General features: G+C 44.8%; 2 protein-coding genes across 4 annotated transcripts in view; one reads left to right on the forward strand and one right to left on the reverse strand.

Moving 5' to 3' along the window:
- FBXO10 (F-box protein 10) overlaps positions 1–5,605 on the forward strand; it is a 97,112-nt gene extending 91,507 nt beyond the window's left edge. The window contains exon 15 of one of the 2 annotated variants that reach the window (XR_009051159.1): positions 5,420–5,605. The gene's annotated coding sequence lies outside the window, so the exon portion shown is untranslated. Of the gene's footprint in view, positions 1–2,703; positions 2,996–5,419 lie in introns of those variants that run through there. The other variant, XR_009051160.1, reaches the window with a different exon arrangement.
- On the reverse strand, positions 172–16,812 carry POLR1E (RNA polymerase I subunit E). Of its 2 annotated transcripts, XM_057720036.1 has the most exons (12): positions 16,620–16,812; positions 15,931–16,034; positions 14,679–14,755; positions 13,280–13,365; positions 9,523–9,581; positions 8,572–8,716; positions 7,042–7,149; positions 6,320–6,416; positions 4,696–4,829; positions 2,576–2,657; positions 1,665–1,796; positions 172–659 (listed from the first exon to the last, which is right to left on the reverse strand). In XM_057720036.1, exons 1-12 carry the CDS (start codon positions 16,693–16,695, stop codon positions 500–502), a joined length of 1,260 nt encoding a protein of 419 aa, XP_057576019.1. In that variant the 5' UTR covers positions 16,696–16,812; the 3' UTR covers positions 172–499. The 2 variants fall into 2 exon arrangements, with proteins under 2 accessions (XP_057576019.1, XP_057576020.1); XM_057720037.1 differs by lacking the exon at positions 14,679–14,755 and having other exon boundaries at positions 15,931–16,760.
- Positions 16,813–21,271: the final 4,459 nt, after the last annotated feature.

Raw genomic sequence — 21,271 nt, forward strand, 5'->3', positions numbered from 1 at the left:
AGACAGAGCAATTGGGTTACTCATTTCCTCTGATCTGGCTCCACTCTGTTACAGCAGCCTGGAATTAAAGTAGCTTGGTTTGGCAACCTCATCACACTGGTGACCTGAAGCCTCCTCGTCCAGCCCTGCTGGGCTTTGTCCTCACCACATACTCCTTCCAGACCTAAGCACAGCACTTCACATTTCTCTTTATTAACCTTTATCCATTAGATGTGGCCCAAGTTTCAGCCTATGAGATCTTTTGCCTCCGACTTCCCCAGGCCCACCCTCCGACATCCCACACATGAACCACCTGCCATTTACAACCACAGTGACAACAAAGGAGGGAGATGGAGTCCAACAGGGCCATTGCTTTACTTTTCTGCGTAGGATCAGACAAGTGAGATGCTGCCTTCTGGCTTCATACCCGTGCCAAAGCAAGGCTTCTCTACAAATAAAAATGAAAATGAGTAGGAGTGGCTACGATGTGGCCAAAATGCTCTGTCTGGAAAGCACGTGTCTAGGTGATTTTCCTCCGCTTTGACTGACGGTCCAAGGTCTGGGCTGGAGGCAGTGGGATGGACAGAGTGCCCAGTTTGTGATCCTCCTCCCTGCCCGCTGCCAGAGAAACCCTTCTTTTGGAGATCTTCAGCCTCATGGCTTTCGCTATCTCCATCATCCTAAGGAACAAACACATAAAATAAATGGAGAGTCTCCTCAATGTGAATGCTCAGGGAGACCTGGCAGGAGAGGGCAGCACATTCGTGCTCCAGGCCATAAAGACAGAATTCCCAAGGTGGCCACAAGGAGCAAAGCTCCCGGCAGAGAGGCAGACAAGATTCCCCGAGAGCCATCAGACTCCAATTTTAACGTGTTGCTATTAGAAGATATCTATATAAGTGATGGACAACCAGGTTATCTAGATCCTACTGATAACTGTTTACTTCCTGTAACAAGGATTGAGCACTTGCTAGAATTTTCAGATTCCAAGTATCTGTTTCTCTTGTATGTTCAACCTCACAACCCATGAGAATGCCATTTGTGGACAGCCCTCAGAATAATCCCTCTCTGGACTGCTAGAAGAGTCCAGATAAGGGTGTTTTCTACTAGGCTTTCTTGGAACATCATCAGGGTCCTTGGAGGTCAGATGCCCCTAAATCACCGACAAAGGCCAACACACCCCATGGTTCAGCATCCTGGGAGGCTGTGCTCCCTGGTCTGAATCCCTTCTAGCAAGGCTAGGAAGGGCCTGAAAGCTGAAATTAGGGTTCTCTTATGTCACTTCCACCCCTAGGTTACCCTCAACAGGACCATACAGAACCCCTCTTCCTAGAGACAGCAATTTGGAGACTGGAGGCTGCTTAGTTACACAGGGATGGAAGGCTAAGGTTTAAAGCCCAACTATTCCCCTTCTTGGCTGTGTGATGCTGGGAAAGTCACTGACTTCTCTGATCCAAAGATTCTTCCATTGTTTCTTAGCGAAATCACTGAGATATTATGACAGATGTGATACTGTGCCTAGCATAGCGAACATGCTCAGTTGTATCTGTTTGCCCCTCCATTCAATCAATCATTCGTTCATCTGAAAACTGTCCTCAGGTCCCTCGACAGTGCCGCATGCTTTCCAGCAGGACCAGAACTATATCAAGGCACCCTAAGGGAGCTTTTTCTTCCTTTGTGCTCACCTTTTCTCACTGAGCTTCAAGTCCCTCTGTAACATCGTCAGGTCAATCTGGAAGCTGTTTATGTGCAAGGCCAGTATGATCACATAGGCAGTGATCTTTGCCTTCATAGAGTCCGAAATTAAGTTCCGCAAACTGCAAATCAGTGGCAGTAAAAGAGAGGTAAAATTAAACTCCAAGATGATTTCTCCAAAAGCAAAGGGAAAATATCCAAGCCCACTCCTATATGCATTCAAATGTCTTCTCATCTTGGGGAGAAGAAAAGGAATTTGAACAACATCCCTTGTGCTGTTGTGGTGCCCGAGCCTTCACACACAGTGGAGCAATGAGCCAATCCCAGTGTCCCTCCAAGGGGACAGAGAAGGCCACACCTACACCTTCCCCAGGCACAGTCAGACCCTCGTACTGGTGAGGACCCTCCCTGTCTTCCTGGCCTGCTCAGCAGGGCTGCTAGGAAAACAGTCATCCCAAACTCAGCTGCCAATGATTCTTCCAAGCACACTCAGAGCAGGACGCACACTCCAAGCAAATGTCAGGAAGGAAGCCCAGGTGCACTGCTTGGGGTGCTTTTCTCAAAGTCATCCCACTGGCCTGCCCTTTCCTGCAACACTGTCTCTCTATAGAACACTAGTTCCATGGACATTAGGAAGGGGTCCTTGGAAGAAGTGTGTGACGTGAAGTCTTTGTTACAGGACTTCCCAGAGTCTTTAACGTGAGCTTCCCCCAGAGGGACAGAGTCTGTACTAGTGTTGCCTAAACTCACTTGACCCCAGGACCCCTCCTAATGGCAGGACAGTGTCTCAGTGTCTCTGTGGACACAGACTGCAATCCAAGCCCCCCTCCCCACTCTCACGACCCTCCCCATCCCGCTTTCTCCTTTATAGGCAGAAGCTGAGAAACCAAGCCCCCCTGACCTGCCATTGTTGTAGGTCAAGCAGGTAAAGTGCTTCAGCAGTTTGGTGTTGATGATGTGCGGAACTCCAGGTCCCAGGGCACCTACAAGACAAAATGGAGTTTGACGCTTTTCTTTCAAAACTCTCAGGACATAACTCATCTATGAGCTGGGAGAAGAGGACAACAGTTGGGTCACTGGAATAAACACAAGCACGTGCGAAGAGAAGGGGCCTGTGAAACAGAACAGCCACTTTCAAATCAACACGTGCTCAGGTATGCTTTAGCCTGCAGAACCCACGTGCACAAGAGATGTCCATGACAGGGCGGTGACAAGAAAGAAAATGAGGCCTAAAGACACAGAATTCAAAAGATGTTAGAAAGCAAAACAGATTGTGGGAAAAGCCCATGGAGAGGAAAAGGAGGGGAGACTGGAACGTGAAAATAGGAATTAAGCAAATACTGGAAAACATGAGTACAAGCATAGCTCAGAGACTGCAGGTTCGGTTCCAGACCACTGTAGTAAAGCGAGTCACATGAACTTTTTGGTTTCCCAGTGCGTGTAAGTTATGTTTACAGTATACTGTAGTCTATTAAGTGTGCAATAGTATCATGTCTAAAAAAAGTGTTCAATAATTAAAAATGAAAATTAAGAAACAACATCCATACCTTAATCAAAAATACTTTGCTAAAAAATGCTAACCATCATCTGAACCTTCAATGAGTTGTAGTAATGACATCAAAGATCACTGATCACATACCATCATAATAAATATAACAATGAAAAGTTTAAAATATTGTGAGAATTATCAAACCTGACACAGAGACAAGAAGTGAGCAAATGCTGTTGGAAAAATGGCGCCAACAGACTTGCTCAGCGCAGGGTTGCCACAAACCTTCAATTTGTGAAAAACACAATATTTACGAAGGAGATAAAGTGAAGCACAATGGAACGAGGTGTGCCTGTACAGACCCTTGGGTGCCCAATCACGGGAACATAACTGCATACACCTTATGCCTAAAACCACAGGTGTCTCCCTCTGAGTTTCTGACTCTGGGTGGATGTGAGTGTGTGCCAGTCACCTGCGCCCTGGCCATAGGTGGCACTGGTTACCAGCAGAGACTGACTCCTCTCCCAGTCAGAAATAGCTGACCCAACAACGTGCCATAAACCTTAACAAGCAAGGCCAATTTTTCTCCCCGTATCATACAACTGTTTGTCTAACTGTCCCTTAAGATGTTCATTTGATTTGACTGGATATTAAACTTTGCCTAACATGGAACATAAGTAATGAATGTTAGCTCTGAGCAATTGCATAATCCAACTTGACCCTATTTTCAGAGGAAAGGGCTTGGCAAGTTCTCTCAGCATGTCAGTAGTACCAATAGGAATCTCAGTGTTACAAGGTTATAAATAAAGACGTGGAAAGATATGTCTATTTCTTCTCTCACTAGAGCTAGTCTAAGAATTACAGACAACAGACTGGAAATAACTAGAATAAAATGTCTATCATGATACATGCACCCCAAAGTTCACAGCAGCACTATTTATAATAGCCAAGACATGGAAGCAACCTAAGTGTCCATCAACAGATCAATGGATAAAGATGTGGTACATATACACATGTATACACACACACACACACACACATGCAATGCAATATTACTCAGCCATAAAACAGAATGAAATAATGCCATTCGTAGCAACATGGATGGACCTAGAGATTCTCATACTAAGTGAAGTAAGTCAGACAGGGACAATTACCATATGATATCACTTATATGTAGAATCTAAAAAAATGATACACGTGAACTTACTTACCAAAGAGAAAAAGACTCACAGACATAGAAAACAAACTTATGGTTACCAAAGGGGAGGGGGGGTTGGGATCAATTAGTAGTTTGGGACTAACAGATACACACAACTATATATATAAAATACGTAAACAACAAGGACCTGGTGTATAGCACAAGGAACTATATTCAATAGCTTGTAATAACCTATATTGGAAGATAATCTGAAAAAGAATATATATGTATAAACATACATGTAACTGAATCACTCTACTGTACACCTGAAACTAACACAACACTGTAAACCAACTATACTTCAATAAAAAAAAAAAGTCTATCATGGACTTACTTTTCCGCTTAATCACTTTCTGTGCTCGAAATTTGATGAGGGTGTCCAGAAACCATATGCACCGGGCCTGGTGGTCTCGGCTCTCCTCCTTTGATGGCAAAGACTTCAACGCTTCTATGACAAAGGAGCAGTGACTAAAACAAGGGAGGAAAAAGGAGGAATGTGTAAGACCAGCTCTGTTAGGAGCCATTCACTTCTTCACAATGAAAACAACAGGCACCCCTCACACCTGGTATGCAGGCAACAGCTGAGGAAGGGCCATCCCACCAGCTCCGTATAATAAGAGGAGTATGATTTAGTGCAAGGACAGTAAAGGTCTAGAGAGTAAATATTATACATTTTGCGGACAACAGGGTCACTGCCACTGTAGTGTAATGGATAACACATAAATGGATGACTGAGGCTACATTCCAATAAAACTTCTTTCAACAGCAGTGGAACAGACTCGGCACTTGGGCCACAGTTGGCCCAATCCTGATGTGGTCTGCAGCATAGGCTCTCAACTACCTGGGTTTGGATCACCTCTCTGCCAGGCAGTGGCTTGGGCAATTTCTGAACATCTCCATGCCTTGGTTTCTTCACCTGTAAATTAAGTCCAATGATAATGCCCTTGTCCTACAGACTTTTAGTGGATTAAATGAGACAGTTAAAGCGGTGCTTGGCACTTAGGAGCTCCATCAATGTTGGCTATTATTTTTACATACTGTTGTTCTACCACTATCAGGGTCATGGACTCACAGCGATAAAAGGCTCTTCAACATCGTCTCTATCGGCCTCATTTTACAGACAGGAAAACCGAGGCTCAGAGAGGGGAAGATCACACAGTCCATCAGGCAGATGGTGACTCAGTTCTCCAGACTTCCAGCCCAGAACTCATTCCTGCACCTGCCCCTGAGCCACAGCCACATTAAGACAGCAAAGAACCAGTAACAAGCGCTTTTTTGGAAATGGATCTTTGGAAAGGGAAAAAAACATATTTCCCAAGACTTTGGATTTCACTGACCAGTAAAATTTCCAAACAAAAATTGGGGGACCCAACCTAGGGTTGACAACTTTTTATTTTCTCAAGATAAAATTATTAAAAGAAAAAACTTAAAAGCAAAAGAAAACCCCATTATCATAAAAGAAAAGCTGTTTTAAAAGCCAAAACGGGGAGAAGTAGAGGAAATCATCTCTGAATTATTTAAATTACATAATTTAACTTTAGAGAAGCTCACTCAGCACATCACTACAGATAAATCATCACTTCAGCTGACACCTACTCCCGGGCCAGCACCTGGGCGCCGCCAGTGACACTCAGCAACAGCATCACACAGTGGGGCGGGGGCGGGGGGACGCCGGAGGGGAACCCACACGGGTCAGCTCCAGTTCCCAGACCCAGACTACAGGGCCTTACCACCCTCCACCCAGCCGCAGGTTCCATGCACTTAGAAGCCAACTCTCTCCCTTGAATGCCACCCACAGCCTTGGGAATTAGGCCTGGGAGCCCAAACACCAGCTCGTTCATGTTCAAATGCTGAACAGACATATGCTGACTGACTGACACCTAAGGGTCCGCTTATGTCTGACTACCCTTGTGTCCCAACGTCACTCCCCAGACACTCCATCCGCCCAAGTGGGGTACCTGTTCTCTTCAGTCATCTTCAGTATTTCTTCTGAGGTGACATTCTTGAAAGCTTCAGATGGGCTCTGAAGAGCATCATACTCCGCAGGGGAAAGAACTAGCTGTAGGTCAAGAACAACCTGACCAAATTGGAAACATCCAACTAGCTAGATCATCTTGTGTTGGCCACATTTTACAGATGAGAAAACTGAGGCTCAGAGAGGAGATCACACAGTATGTCTGGGCAGAGCTTGGGGACTCAGTTCTCCAGACTCCCAGCCCAGAGCTCACTGCCTGCCTGGGCTATTCTGCCTTCTCTTATTACAAAGCCACTGCAGGCATTTTCCATCTGACTAGAACCACAAGTATGGGAACTCTACATTCCAACCCTTCCTTTTATAAAATCAGTCTGCCCTAGACTTTGGGCACTGGCCAACTTAAAGGTCCTATTTTGACTCTTCACGGAAAGTGACCCCCCCACAGGGCCGTGGGCATTTTTCATTTTGCTGAGGGATGGGTTTGAAACCCAAGATCTGAGAGACCAGTGCTGCAGCAGGTCCCTCAGCTAGTGAGGAAGCCTCACTGACTTACCAGCAGTAGTGCTGGGGCAACCACAAGAGTCTGGGGTAGCTTCTGTGAGCATCACAGGACCACCGACACCCTCAGAGAGCCTGGCCATGCCACTCCTGTGCACACATCCCAACCTGGGAAATAAGGTGGTGTTTCTCCCACAAGAAGGATACGGTCTTCAAATTTATACACGTCTTCAGGCTTGGCTGCATCAGCGTGGCAGGGGGGGAGGTAGAGGGAGTCATCCTGCAAGTCATCGTGGATGGCGTCACTGACCAGGGCTTTTCAATAAAGGAAGAGTCAGTGTCAGTGTCACCCTGCTTGGCTTCAAGTTCCCCAACACTCTGCAACCCGTGTACGCGAGATCACCATCACCCAGAACCCCGTCATCTGAACTTCACATATTGTGAGTGAAAAAGAAAAACCAAATTATAAAACTGTAACTATCACATAAGAATAATCATGGAAGAATTAAGTATGCACACAGACAAGAACAGAGAAGAACAGGAAAATTGTGATAGTTGATCTTATAAAATGATGAGAAAATGGGTGAATTATTTTCCGTTTTAAATGTCCTTTAATAGCTAAGAGTAAATGGAACAAAAAAAATTTAAAAAATCTTCTTAGACATTAAAGTATATCTTTCACTAAATGGAGACATATTTCTATGTTCCTGGATGCGGAAACGTAATATTATAAAGATGCTGATTCTCCCCATATTAATCCCAATTGGATTTTTGAGAGAACTTGACAAAATAATTCTTAAGATCACTTGGAAAAAAAAGCATGCTACAATAAGCAGTATATTTGTGGAAAATAAGGATGAAGGACGATGAGTTTGCCCTATCAGACAACAGAGTGGATGGTGAGACCGCTACAATCAGAAGGACCTGATGCCGCGACAAGACCAGCCGGGCAGAATGGCGAGGCAGAGTGAGTCAAGCACGCGGCAGAATGATAAAGATGGCTTTCCAAATCACTTTTCACAAAAAGGAAGGATGGAGCTGGGGACAACTGGCTCATCAATTGGAAAATATAAAATTAGGTTTGTACCACAGAAAAAAAAAACCAAAAACCAAACATCATTAGGACGTAAATGTAAAAAGTAAAACTATGCAAGTATTGAAAGACAACAAATATTTATATAACCACAGGGTATAGAAAGATTTTCTAAAAATTACTAAAATCCCATTTTAACAGAAAAACTGCTCACGTACATATATATAAACTTGCTCTTATGCATTTGAATAAACACATTTTTAAATAATACAATTTAATACTAAAGCTGCTGAAGAATTTTGGAAAAGAAAGAGAGCCAGTGACCCTGACGTGCCTCTAGAGACTCAGTTCATCATCATTACATCATCCTTTCTGACTGAAATCTCCCTGTAACTCACACAGACTTGAGGCCTTCTCCCTCTTCTGTGCCCCGTAGGCTGTAACCCTGGCACCAAGGACACAGAGGGCACGTAACCGTTCCCATGTCTGTCTCCTCTACTTGACTGTAAGCTCACTGAGGGCAGGCCACGTCAGCTGTTTCTTACAACTTCCAGAGTCTGTTCCAAAGAAGGCCCTCAGGGAGAAGCAGGAAGGAATCCAGCCCTAACTCCCATAATTTCCATCTGTGGGGCAGATGAAAGACCTCAAGAGAAGGCAAAGCTGTCTCTATGAGCAGCCTCTTACCCCAAGTTCCAGCTGCTTACCAGTCACACCCTTTGTATCAATTATACTCTCTGCAGCTTTAGCCACTGCTCGATTCAAAGATTCACTGCCAACTTTGTTCATTCTCCTGGAGTTCAGAGCCCGCTTCTGTTTGGTGGTACCAAAGGCTTCAATGCAAGAATCCATCTGTGCAAAAGATAAATTTGGTCACAGGGAACAGACTGAGCACTGCTACTCACAGCTGTGTGACTATGGGGAAACTCTCAGCCTCTCTGAGCCATTAATACAGAACCTGTAAACTGGGCTGACTCATACCTAACTACCTCTTAGGCTTGTTATAAGAACCAAAAGCTATTAAGAGACTTGAAGTACTTGCTTTATAAACTGTAATGAGCTATTTATAAATCAACAATGTTTCCATCTGTAAACTGAAAAAACTTGACTACAATATGGGTTGGTAAATCTGGGGCACACAGCTTACCACTTTCCAATCCTGCACCCATAACAGACATTGCTAACACACGGCTCACTCTCCCCGAGCCTGCAGACAGCCTCATACCCCATCTCAATACAGTGCTCCAGGGAGCGCTGAAGATCATTCCGTTTGTCACCCTGGGGTGAGATGAGCTTTCTAGGAAGCTTCTACACTGAAAAACCTAAAGTTTACTTTGTCTTGATGTGAAGTTCCCAGGCTACAACCAGTATTTTCTGAAACTTAGATTAAATCCTGAAAGTAAGTATTATGCTCCACCTGTAACAAGAGCCCAGAGAACCAGTTCCAGACACCAGCAGAGAGCTGTGTATAGCTGCCCCGAAGAGGAGGTCTGCTCTCTGTGAGGCCAAAGAGGAACCGTCCAGAGAATCACAGTCTGAATGAGCTGGGAGCAGCTAGGGAGACCCCTATGTTCAACCAGCTCATTTTACTGATGGAGAAACCCGAGGCCTGGAAGGAACTCACTTTAGGTCTCATATCTTAGTTCTGTCACACTTACCTTTTCTCTAAAAGATCTGCTCTGACTCTCTAGCGTTGATTCACTCTCAACTGATTCATCTACGAAATGCAAAACGAAAACAAAAACAAAAGCAAACTGTAAGGCCTACAGATCATAATAGTGTTTAATATTTATTTAACAGTTTATCTAAGAAAAACACATTTCTTCACTACAGGACTTCCCAGAGCTTAACATGAGTGTATACTGAGAACATTTAGTATGAAGCTTCAGTAGACGATTTGGAGAATAAATTAAGAGTCAAGTGAAGGGGTCATCTGATCCAAGCTCTTCATTTCACAAATAAGGAAACATGAGGCCTCCATGTGAAATGACTTGCCCCCGGTAACGCAGAGATGAGATTAGAAACCAAGTCCTCTGGCCTTCCCAGTAGATAGTCTTGCCCTCCTGATAAAAAACTTGAGGAGGGAATCAAGAGGGGGATGTGGAGCTCCCCTCCCCTCACAGATACATCAAAAACACACCTACATGTGGAACAATTCTCACAGAAAACTAACTGGAAACTGGCAGAAGAATTTCTATACAACCAAAGAGCAAGAAAGATTTCCATGTAACCAGGTAGTAGGGTTGGGATCTCCCTCCCCCTTCCTGGCCCGAGAGGGATCTGAAAGGAAGAGAAGGTTTGCATGGGCTCACTCCACATCACAGCTTGGCGCATGATCTGGACCAACCAGCCCCTGGAAAAAGACTGGGTCTAGCAACTGGGGAGCAGACCCTGCCCCTGACAGGGCAGTGACAACCATGGAGCAGTAAGGAGGTACTGCCTCACACCCTCCATGGGCTTTAGATCCCCCAACACCAACCACGCCCCATATCAAGATGGGAGCAGCCACCACACCCTGTGCACATTCTACTGTGTATGTATATGAAATTGTTCATTCATTTGTTTAAATACATTTTTGTTTTTATATGTAAAAAAGTTGTACATATTGGTTTATTCTAGCCATTATACACACATACACAATGGAATACTACCCAGCCATTAAAAAAAAGAATGAAATTTTGCCATTTGCAATGAAATGGATGGACTTGGAGGGCATTACATGTAGTTAAATAAGTCAGACAAAGACAAATACTGTATGCTATCATTTATATGTGGAATCTAAAAAACAGAACTAGTGAATATAACAAAAAAGCAGCAGACTCACAGCTACAGAGAACAAACTAGTGGTTACCAGCAAGGAGACAAAGGATGAGGAGCAATATAAAGGCAGGAGTAAGAGCTACAAACTATTAGGTATAAAATAAGCTACAAGGATACGTTGTATAACACAGGGAACATAGCCAATATTTTATAATAACTGTAAATGGAAAGCAACCTTTAAAAATTGTATAAAAATAAAAATAGGGACTTCCCTGGTGGCGCAGTGATTAAGAATCCACCTGCCAATGCAGGGGACACAGATTTGAGCCCTGGTCAGGGGAGATCCCACATGCCGCAGAGCAACTAAGCCCGTGAGCCACAACTACTGAGCCCATGTGCTGCAACTACTGAAGGCTGGGCGCCTAGAGCCCATGCTCTGCAACAAGAGAAGCCACTTCACTGAGAAGCCTGCGCACCGCAATGAAGAGTAGCCCCCGCTTGTCACAACTAGAGGAACCCAAGCACACAGCAACGAAGACCCAACACAGCCAAAAATAAATAAATGAATAAGCAACCCTCATGGGCACTCAACTTTTTAAAAAATAAATAAATAAATAAAAATAATTTAATTAAAAAAAATTTTAAGTATAAATGAATGTATATACAAATCAGAAACAGACTCACAGACATAGAAAACAAACTTATGGTTACCAAGGGTGTGAGGCAGGTACAAATGAGGAGGATGGAATTAACAGATACAAACTATTATACATAAAATAGATAAGCAACAAGAATTTACTGTATAGCACAGAAAATTGTACTCAATAGCTTGTAATAACCTATAATGGAATATAATCTGTCAAAGAAAAAATCATATGCCATACACCTGAAACTAACAAAATACTGTAAATCAACTATATGTCAATAAAAAAGAAAAGAAAAAAGAAAAAAATTTTTGAAGACCTAAAAGCAGGCATAAACATGAGGCATGTATTATTTACATGAAGCTCTGTAATCTCCCAAAGAGTATTCACGTAAGTGGCAATACAATCTAGTGGATAGGAGCACAAGCTCTGAAGTGAGCATGCCCGCATTTATATCCCAGGTCTCTCATATACACCAGCAGTACGTCCCGACAAAGTCATTGAGCCTCTGTGCCATCATCACTGATAAAAAAAGGGAATACAATACCTATCCCACAAGGTTGTTATGTGAAGTAAATGATGTAGTACATCGAAAGTGCTTAGAACAGTGCCCAGAGCATAGTAAGGACCCAATAAATGTTGTGTGTGTGTATTTTTTATATATGGTTAGAATTAACATTTACAAATGTTTTTACATGTAAAAACAAAAACCTGTTTAATCAAAAAATCAATGAACAATTTTCTTTACCTCCTTGGAAGTTAGAAGAGCCTCTGGAGGATAATTAATATGCAGTTATATTTGTTTGCAAAGCAGGAAATTCTTAACCTAGAGACTATGGACCCCTAGGAAATTCACAGATGGGCTTTGGGATGCAAGAGTCCTTTAAAATTATATGCAAAGTCTCATATTTTTTGTATATTATGTATGCTTCTAGGAGGTAGGTCCAGGTCCTTACGAGATTCTCCAAAGGGCTGAGACCACTGCTTTGAGAGAATGAAGTTATTAGAACTAATGCCGCTGAAGGCATCAAGCAGATTCATGATGATCCTAATGATCCTTATCTAACTCCCTCCCCCACCATGGTTCTCAGCATTTAAGATTTAGGAACAGGAGCCCCTTGAGTTTGACCCTCTTATCTATCATCCTGGAAGATCCCACTCTAGCTTTGAACATTCTTAAAAGCCAAAGCAGAGCAGTATTGTAACTTCTCCCATTGACTAGAGAGAAAATGGATCTCTTCCCAAATTAGAAACTGTAGAGACTTTGCATCAACCTGAAAGTTATTGTCTAACCTGTAAGCAACTGCTACCATCTACCAGAGATTCTAAAACCTCTACCCCAACTAGAACAATTAAAAATTAAGAAAGGCCCTTGATGGAAAAGAGTATCAGACACTCTGCCGATCACTTGCTCAATTTGCTTTAACTAAGATTAGTTTCCTGATCTTAAGTCTGTAAACATTGTAGGGATATGATTTGTGTCTGTTTTGCTATATTCACAGCCCCTAACTTGTGCCTGGAGCATAGTAGGTCATCAATAAATATTTGCCAAGTAAAAGCACTTTTAAACCTTTCTCAAATGGAAAAAAAAATCTTTAAAAAATAGCTGCGGGACTTCCTAGGTGGAGCAGTGGTTAAGAACCTGCCTGCCAATTCAGGGGACATGGGTTCGATCCCTGCTCCAGGAAGATCCCATATGCCACGGAGCAACTAAGCCCGTGCGCCACAACTATTGAGCCTGTGGACCGCAATACTGAAGTCCGAGTGCCTAGAGCCCATGCTCCACAAGAAGCCATACTGCAACGAAGAGCCCACACACCACCATGAAAAGTAGCCCCTGCTCGCCTCAACCACAGAAAACCCGTGTGCAGCAACGAAGACTCAATGCAGTCAATAAATAAATGTATTTTAAAAAATAGCTATAAAATGTATTTTACAAAAAGTCAAACTGACTCATCCAGCAAACCTAAAATATTCAACATTTCTTTGAGCCTTCAAGACTGGAACCTACCTGAAAACAGCGGCTGCATGTTGAACAACTCAGCATCATATACTTCCATTTGGCCAGAGGTCTTATTTAAAATTCCCACAAAGTGCCTGAATAAAGAAGGAATAATACCAGTGACAATGGATTATTCAAAAGGTATTGTTTATACAACCTCCTTTTTCCTGCTTGAAAGTTCTCAACGTTCTTTCTGCCCCAAAACACCTGAGGAAGGCATCATTTGCTCGTGAGTACCAGTAATCCCCTACAGCAGCAATTCTCTACATGGGGAGGGAACGGAGGGAAGGGTTCATGAAGAGGCTCTGGGGCGGCAGCCACCAGGTGATTCTTGTAGCTGACCACTTTGGGCTCACTGCTGTCGTGGGAAACCCTTCTGGGATTATTACATTAGAATTTACTGCACGTATAAATACTATGAAGGCAAAACAAGTAAAACCTTGGTAATTACGAGAAGACCAGTTTAAACTAGAACATCTTCGTAAAGGGAATGATAAAAGTTAAAAGTTTCAAGCATATACACATTAACCTGACTTCTATCTGGCTGATCCAACGGGGACTCTGAAAGGGCCTTGTTTGTGGTTCACTGATGGATACCTTCACAGGGACACTACATTATGCCAACCCCTGACACTTAGACTGTTCAGGCTGGACAATCTTCATTCTCCTGAGGAGTAGACTGGGGGTTCAGTAAGGGGCAGAGTTGCCTAGTTCCAGGGCTAGATAGAAATTCTGAAGCCTTGGACACTACCAAACCCTTCTCTTGCAGTTAGTTCCAAAGCAGACTGTGAGGAAACTTTGGCCTATTGATCACATTCCAAAGTAGCAGCCTTTTGGGAACAAGACAGTTATAAACAAAGAATACTGCAAGTTAATGATGTGGTCAAAACTAATGAAAGTGGTCAAAAAGTACAAACTTCCAGTTATAAAATAAATAAGTCCTGGGGATGTAATGTACAGCACAGTGACTACAGTAAATAATACTGTATTGTATATCTGAAAGTTAAGAGAGTAAGTCTTAAAATTTCTCATCACAAGAAAAAAATTTTTTAACTATGTGTAGATATTAACCAGATACTGTAGTGGCCATTTTGCAATATATACATACATTGAATCATTATGTTATACACCTGAAACTAACACAATGTTATATGTCAATTATATCTCAATTTAAAGACAAAATTTTCTTAAGATTACAAATGAATGAGGTTTTCAGGAAATTAAACAAATGTAAGTCACTTTTCAATTTCAGAAATGTCTACATGCTGGTGTGAGGACCCCTGAGTCTGGGAACACAGGAACTTGGTAAATCTCTATTTCCCCCACTGCCCCTAAAATAAAGATGGAGAAGAGCAGTGCCAGGGCCACCACCACCTCCACTTCCCACAGTCCCTTTCCTGGGCCCTACCTGCAGAGAGTGTTGCATTTGAGGGCTCCAGTCCCAAAATTGTTTCCCACATAGGAAAGTCTGTCTGTTTCAGCTGCCTAAAATGTAGAGGGGGAGAAGCTCCATTACAACAAATGTTGAAAGACAGTAAACATCTTGACTCCCTTTTCCACGTTTACAGAAGCTTTAGAATGCAAACCACAGTGGATTAGAATGAGAGAGCGTCTTTGAGATGATACAGCTCCACTATCTCTAAATGAATCTGGGGTATCCCTGGGGAAAAGGCAAGAGGACTTTTGAAAAGTCCCAGGTAGTGCTGGCTTCTAGCTGGTCTGAAAAGTTCCTGGTGGAGCTGCACCACAGGACTTGGGAGACAGGCCTGGGGCTCCCAGCACTTAGAGGCTGCAACATACAACAAAATGATTCTACAGGCAACTCCGAAGTCCACACCCTTCTTGAACCTCCTTGGCTACCTCTACCACGACTGCTCCTTATATGCTCTCAGGACCACGGAAATGGTTAACTCACTCCTCAGTCAGAGCTGAGCTTTCCTTGCTTCCCCATGTTTGTCCTGGCTACCCTCTTTACCTGGAGTACTAACTTCGGCTGATAAACCCTCCTCCATCCTCAGGGTTCAGATCCAATGAGCCCTCCCCCAGGAAGACTTTCTGGCAAGCCGACTTCACTGACTGAGCTCACTCCGCACTGCTCTGTACTCTCTCCCCGGGACCCTGAGCTTTGCCTACTTACATGTATGAGTGTCCCTCACACCCATTTCTCACCTCTCTAGAGCAGTGGTTCTCAATGCAGGGAAATACCCCTCTGGGGACATCTGGGAATGTCTGACATTCTGTTTGCTACAACTGGCAGGTGCTACTGGTATCTAGTGGGTAGAGGCCAGGGAAGCTGCTAAACATCCAGTGAGACACAGGACAGCCCACACAACAAAGAATTACCTGGGTCAAAATGTGAATAGTGCTGGAGTATGTATTCCCTCAGAGTGGGGCCAAGTCTGACTTAGCTGTTTCCCTAGCAGCTTACGACCCAGGGCCACAGGGGGGCTCAATAAATGCTTGTTGAATGAACAAATAGGAAACAACTGTGAAACTGAATGGAGCCTGTTCCCACACCGCAGCCTGCTGGGCCTCAAAGTTCTTCAAAGGCTCACCTGCTACCCTCCCTTTTCTCCACTCACTCCCTCCTACATCCACCCACACCCAAGGGGCCTCCTGAGGCCTGCAGTGTGGAGGCGACTGGCCACTGCAGCACTTACCAGGATCCGCTGACTCCTCTTTCTGGGGTTTGTGGAGTCGTTGCTCTTGTACAAGGTAAAGCGCATGTTGCCTGGATTCTGTAGCTTCCCATTGGAGAACTGGACTGTAAGATTGCAGCCCAAGAATAAGATGAGAGCAGAAGGACCCGCAGATTATGGTGGAGAGGAAATGGACTGTCAACGGGAGGGAGTGACTGCAGGAACAGGGATGGCAAGGAAGCCCAGGTCTTGACCCACAGGGGGACTGAAGGAGGTCCTGGTCCAGGTGGGAAGAGGGGATGAGGATGTGAGGGGACCCCTGGGGAGGGGCTTCGACAGGAGGGAATAACTAGGGGAATGGGCTGAGGAGACCTCGGCCAAACCTAGAAAGACAGAGGGAGACTGGCCAGTAGAGAGAAGGAAATGGAGCAGGTGTGAGACCTGGTGGGTGAGGGGAGGGGATGATGGGGTCCCGGGTACATTATGGCCCTGAGGAAGGGGTAACTGAGATGTCCTCATCCAGCTGGGAGGTGGTGACAGATGGTGGAATGACAGAAGAGCCCTGGTCGAGCCCCAAGCAGTGGTGTAGACTATAAGGGATCTTGGCCCTGCTGGGAACCGGGGCCCGACGGATGCGGAAAGTGGAGGCTGTAGCGGTACCGAGACGGAAGGAAGTTAGGGGAACTCTGCTCCAGCTTCGCAGTCTTTACCGAGTAGCGCTCTCTGGCTCTCGTCGGGCTCTCCACGGTACAGCCACCTCGCACTCGGCAACACCTCCGCCGCCATCTCGCCTCTCCAACCGCCAAGCCCAGGAGTTAAAACAGCCACTACCAGCAACACACTGAGGCACACGCGGAGGCAACGCCGCGGACCGGAAAAGGCGTGGCCTCACCGGCCACCGCCCTTCGCGCGCAGAGACGCGTGGCTCCGCCCCCACCAGGCACCGCCCGGCTCTTTCCCGGAGCTCTGAGAAGCGCCATACCCGCTCACTCTTCGCCCCGCCCCGCCACGCGGAGAGGTGTGGTCTCCGTCCGCAACTTGTCCCAGTCCCTCCTCCGCCGGCCTCTCCAAAGCGCAGCGTCTGATTGGCTCAGCACTGAGCATTACAGGTTGTGTGCCGCTAGGAGGCGCATCGCCTAAAAGTCTTGCCTAAGCATCCTGTGGGGTTTCTTCCTCAGTTCGCTCTAGGTAGGGTACGGTCTATCTCTACTACGCTGTAAATCTGCCTTACTAAGATCTGAAAGTCCGAATTCAAATTTAGAATTCTCTGATAGGCAATGCTTGAGCTCCACCTAAATGTGGCCACTCGCGGAAAACAGCCGTTCTCCAGGACCTCCGTCCACACACCTGGATATCAGTCCTTAGCCCCCAAGCTTGGTCCACAATTCTATAAACAGAGCCATGATCAGTTCTCGGGCCTAGGCGTGCATACACCTGTGGTTCAATCAACCCTGCGAGGATGGACCAGAGGGAGAGGCCCTGGAGGCCTCAAGGGTTCTGGGATGGGCTAGAAGGGCGAACCCTTTGTCCCGTGTATTCAACCCTCCCTCTCGCATGAGGAGTTATTGAAACAAAAGGAGGGTCAAAGCAGGGCCTGCAGGGGCTTGAACATGCACCCATTTTTCCGAGTTCTGGTTTCTTTTGGTAGGGAGTGGTATTTATTGAATAGAAACTAAGATCTATGTGCTAGGTATAGTCTGCTTTGGGGACGTCACTCCTTCCAGGCCTGAATGAACTGAATTAGGGAATATATGTAAACACAATTTTACAACTAAAAGTGATTTATTTCTAAATCTATATGTATTGGAAACTGTACATTCACACTGCCCTCTAATTCCAATCCAGCACCACACGTTTCATTCTGGTTTTCTTCCCTCCCACATTTATAACTTCCTTCTCTGACAGTGAGAAACCTGGTTCCAATTAGCCTGAATATATTTACTTATTTGATCAGTCTCCCTATAAGTAACACATCTCCCATTATCATTACCCGACCTGAAGGCCTTTCTTATCCCATTCAGGCTCCCACCCTGAACCAAGCCCAAACCCCTACATGGATGCTGTATTAGAGTTCTCCAGAGAAAAAGAATGAGAGAGAGAGAGATACAGAGAGAGACAGAGGGAAATTGATTGATTATTATGAGGAATTGGCTCACAGGATTACAGAGGCTGAAAGGTTCTACAGTCTGCCATCTGTAAACTGCCAGGAAAGCTGGTGGTGTAGCCTGAAGGCCTGAGAACCAGGGATGCTGACAGTGTAACTCCAAGACCTGAGGGCCAGAGAACACAGAGATGTTCCTGCTCACACATGAAGCAAGAAAAAAATGGGCAAATTCCTTTCCTTCCACCTTTTTTCTATTAAGGCTCTCAACAGATAGGATGATGTCCACCTACTTTGGGGCGGGCAATCTACTTTACTGAGTCCACTGATTAAAATGCTAATCTCATCTGGAAACACCCTCACAGACACACCTAGAACTAATATTTAATCTGGGCACCCTGAAGCCCAGTCAAGTTGACACATAAAATTAGCCATCCTAGGTGCTCTCTTTACTCTGATCAGGCTCTGATAACCCTCACCAGCTTGCCCCCTGCCCATATGCCCTTTTCATCTAGCTTAGGCTCAGACACTGTACCAGGCCACCCTTTCCACATAGATAAACTTCTCATCCTGCTTGGACTCCAGTACTCTTGCTCTAGGCCACTGCAGGCTCCCCTTCCCCTCTGAGTGGAAGAATACCCACCAAATGGCTTTCAGATTGAATTGTTCAGGAAGGGAAAAGGAAGAAGGAAAAAAAAGATCTTAATTGTCTATTTGCCTGTCTCCCCCACTGGAGACAGACTCATTTGGGGTTAAACAATAAACAGATTTGTTTTGTTCACTGCTGTATCTTCAGCTTCTGGAGCAGTGCCTGGCACATAGTAGACCCTCAAGAAATGTTGAATGAATGGGTGACAATGCAAGGAATGAATCTGAATCATCACAAATCCTAGGAGCCTAGTATGAGGACTGGAGCTCAAGGATGCTTACATTTAACTGGCATTGGGTTTACAAATAGTGGATTCTCTGTAAATGTTGGTTGGTTGAATGAAAACATGAACAAAGTCAATGAGTGACAAAGAAGACAGCAGTGGATACAAGAAATCAATTATAGTTCTTGAGAGAAATGTCCTGGCCCCCCTCCTGATATAGGGACATATTATATGGCCTTGCTACTCAAAGTGTGTCATCTTTGGGCCAAGAGCATCAACATCACCTGGAAGTGGTTAGCACTGCAGAATCTCCTGCCCTATCACATCTTCTGAATCAGAATCTGCACTTGAACAAGATCCCTAGGTAAGTCTTGTGCCCTTCAAGTTTGTGGAGCACTGTTGTACAAGACTCTTTCCCTTTTAAGGCATATCTTTACCAGTCAAAGTCTGTGAAAGCTCTCAGAATTGGCTTCTTTATAGCTGAGTGGAAGAGTGAAGAATATGACACATGGTTTGGGAGCAAAGACTCTCAGAATTACCACAGGCAAGAATTCAAAGTGACAGAGATTCTGTCAGGAGAAGGAAAGTATTAATGGCAAAGTGACTGGAAAGGGGACTATAGTATACCCCATATTGTTTAATTATTTCACAATGATTCTAAACACACAGACAAGGACTTCCCTGGTTGCGCAGTGATTAGGAATCCGCCTGCCAATTCAGGGGACACGGGTTTGATCCCTGGTCCAGGAAGATCCCACGTGCTGCGGAGCAGCTAAGCCCATGCACCACAACTACTGAAGCCTGTGAGCCTAGAGCCCGTGCTCCACAACAAAAGAAGCCACCTCAATGAGAAGCCCACGCACTGCAATGAAGAGTAGCCCACCTTGCCGCAACTAGAGAAAGCCTGCACGCAGCAACGAAGACCCAAAAGAGCCAAAAATACATTAAAAAAAAATTTAAACACACAGACACCATATACATATACATAACTTGGATGGGGCAAGACAGAGGGAGACCTACTCAGGCAGTGACCAAAATGCCAAAAAGCTATAGTGACCTCTTCCAAATTAGAGTCAGGGGTAATCACCGGCAGATTTACCACAAAATGTTTGTTTATAATTTTAATTTGGAAATTCAGAGACTTCTGGAATTCACTCTTAGCATTATTTTTCAGAGGAGGAAAATGAGTTTTTGAAAGTAAGGAATTAGAAGATTGGGGGGGAGGGGGGCAGACAGAGTCCTTTCCTGGGGTACTATCTCCATCTGCTGGCGTCTCAGGTTATCACTAGCAAAGACGTGAACAGGTCACATTGCTTGTTGTAACTCACATTGAACTCTCAAAGCTGTATCTTCTGCCTCTCTGCCTTTTCCATTCCTTTGTCTCCTTTTCTGTGTCTGTCTCCCTCTCCTGTTCTTCCCTCTTTCCCTTCCTCTTCCTTCATATTCCTGATGCAGACTCTGGTTGCATACCTATAGACATGGATGACTCATTCCTTACAAAGCAGACTTTTCACCTTGGACAGATTTTTCCTTACAGAGAGCTGAATCTGCCTTTTGTAGCTTCCCCTGTAGTTCCAGTTCTGTTCTCCAGGGCCACACAGAGCACGACCAACTCTTCTGCCTTGAATCCTTCAAAAGCCTGAATACTCTGACCATGCTTTCCACTTATCTGCCCATGCTTTCCACTTATCTGCCCCTCTCCTTCTCAGCAACTCCTTCCAGCCCCTCAGCTATTTCCCACACCAAAGTTTCTAGTTGTCTCTGTCTACTTAAAAAAAATGCACAACGTTGAGAGTTGCAAGTTGAGTTTATTTCGGGCAAAATTAGGACTGCAACCAGGGGGACAGCATCCCAGATAGCTCTGAGAAACTGTTCCAAAGAGGCAGGGGAGAAGATTAGCATATATGTATTCTTAGTAAAGGAAGAGTACATTCAAGCAAACTTTTTTTGTAAGGGGTTTCAGCTAGTCACGAGTAGCGGACGTCACCATGTAGAGATTTAGCGCTTTTCTAGATATGAGGGGATGCAAGGGTTGGGCTCATAAAATCAGCTCTTGAAAACATCTAAAGACCTGTTCTGCCCATCCTCCGTAGCACACAGTGCCTCATTCCTGGCCTCCACCCTGAATGCCCTTCAGGGGATGTGGAAGGTCAGCAGTAGTAGCAGCACAGTGTGACTTAGTCCTTGTACAGGCAGATGGCAAGTTCCAATTTACAACTGACACTCCTTATCACCACTGCTGGGCACACACCAATATCTCTATATCCTTCTTACACTGTGGGGCCCCACACAGATCGATACTTTAGCTCTGGGCTGGGTAACACAGAACAGAAAGGATCCATCACCTCCCTTGTGCTACTTGCCATGCGTCTAGTAATGAAACCAATAT

Source organism: Hippopotamus amphibius, chromosome 2 (genome assembly GCF_030028045.1).
Source record: "Hippopotamus amphibius kiboko isolate mHipAmp2 chromosome 2, mHipAmp2.hap2, whole genome shotgun sequence".
NCBI lineage: Eukaryota > Metazoa > Chordata > Mammalia > Artiodactyla > Hippopotamidae > Hippopotamus > Hippopotamus amphibius.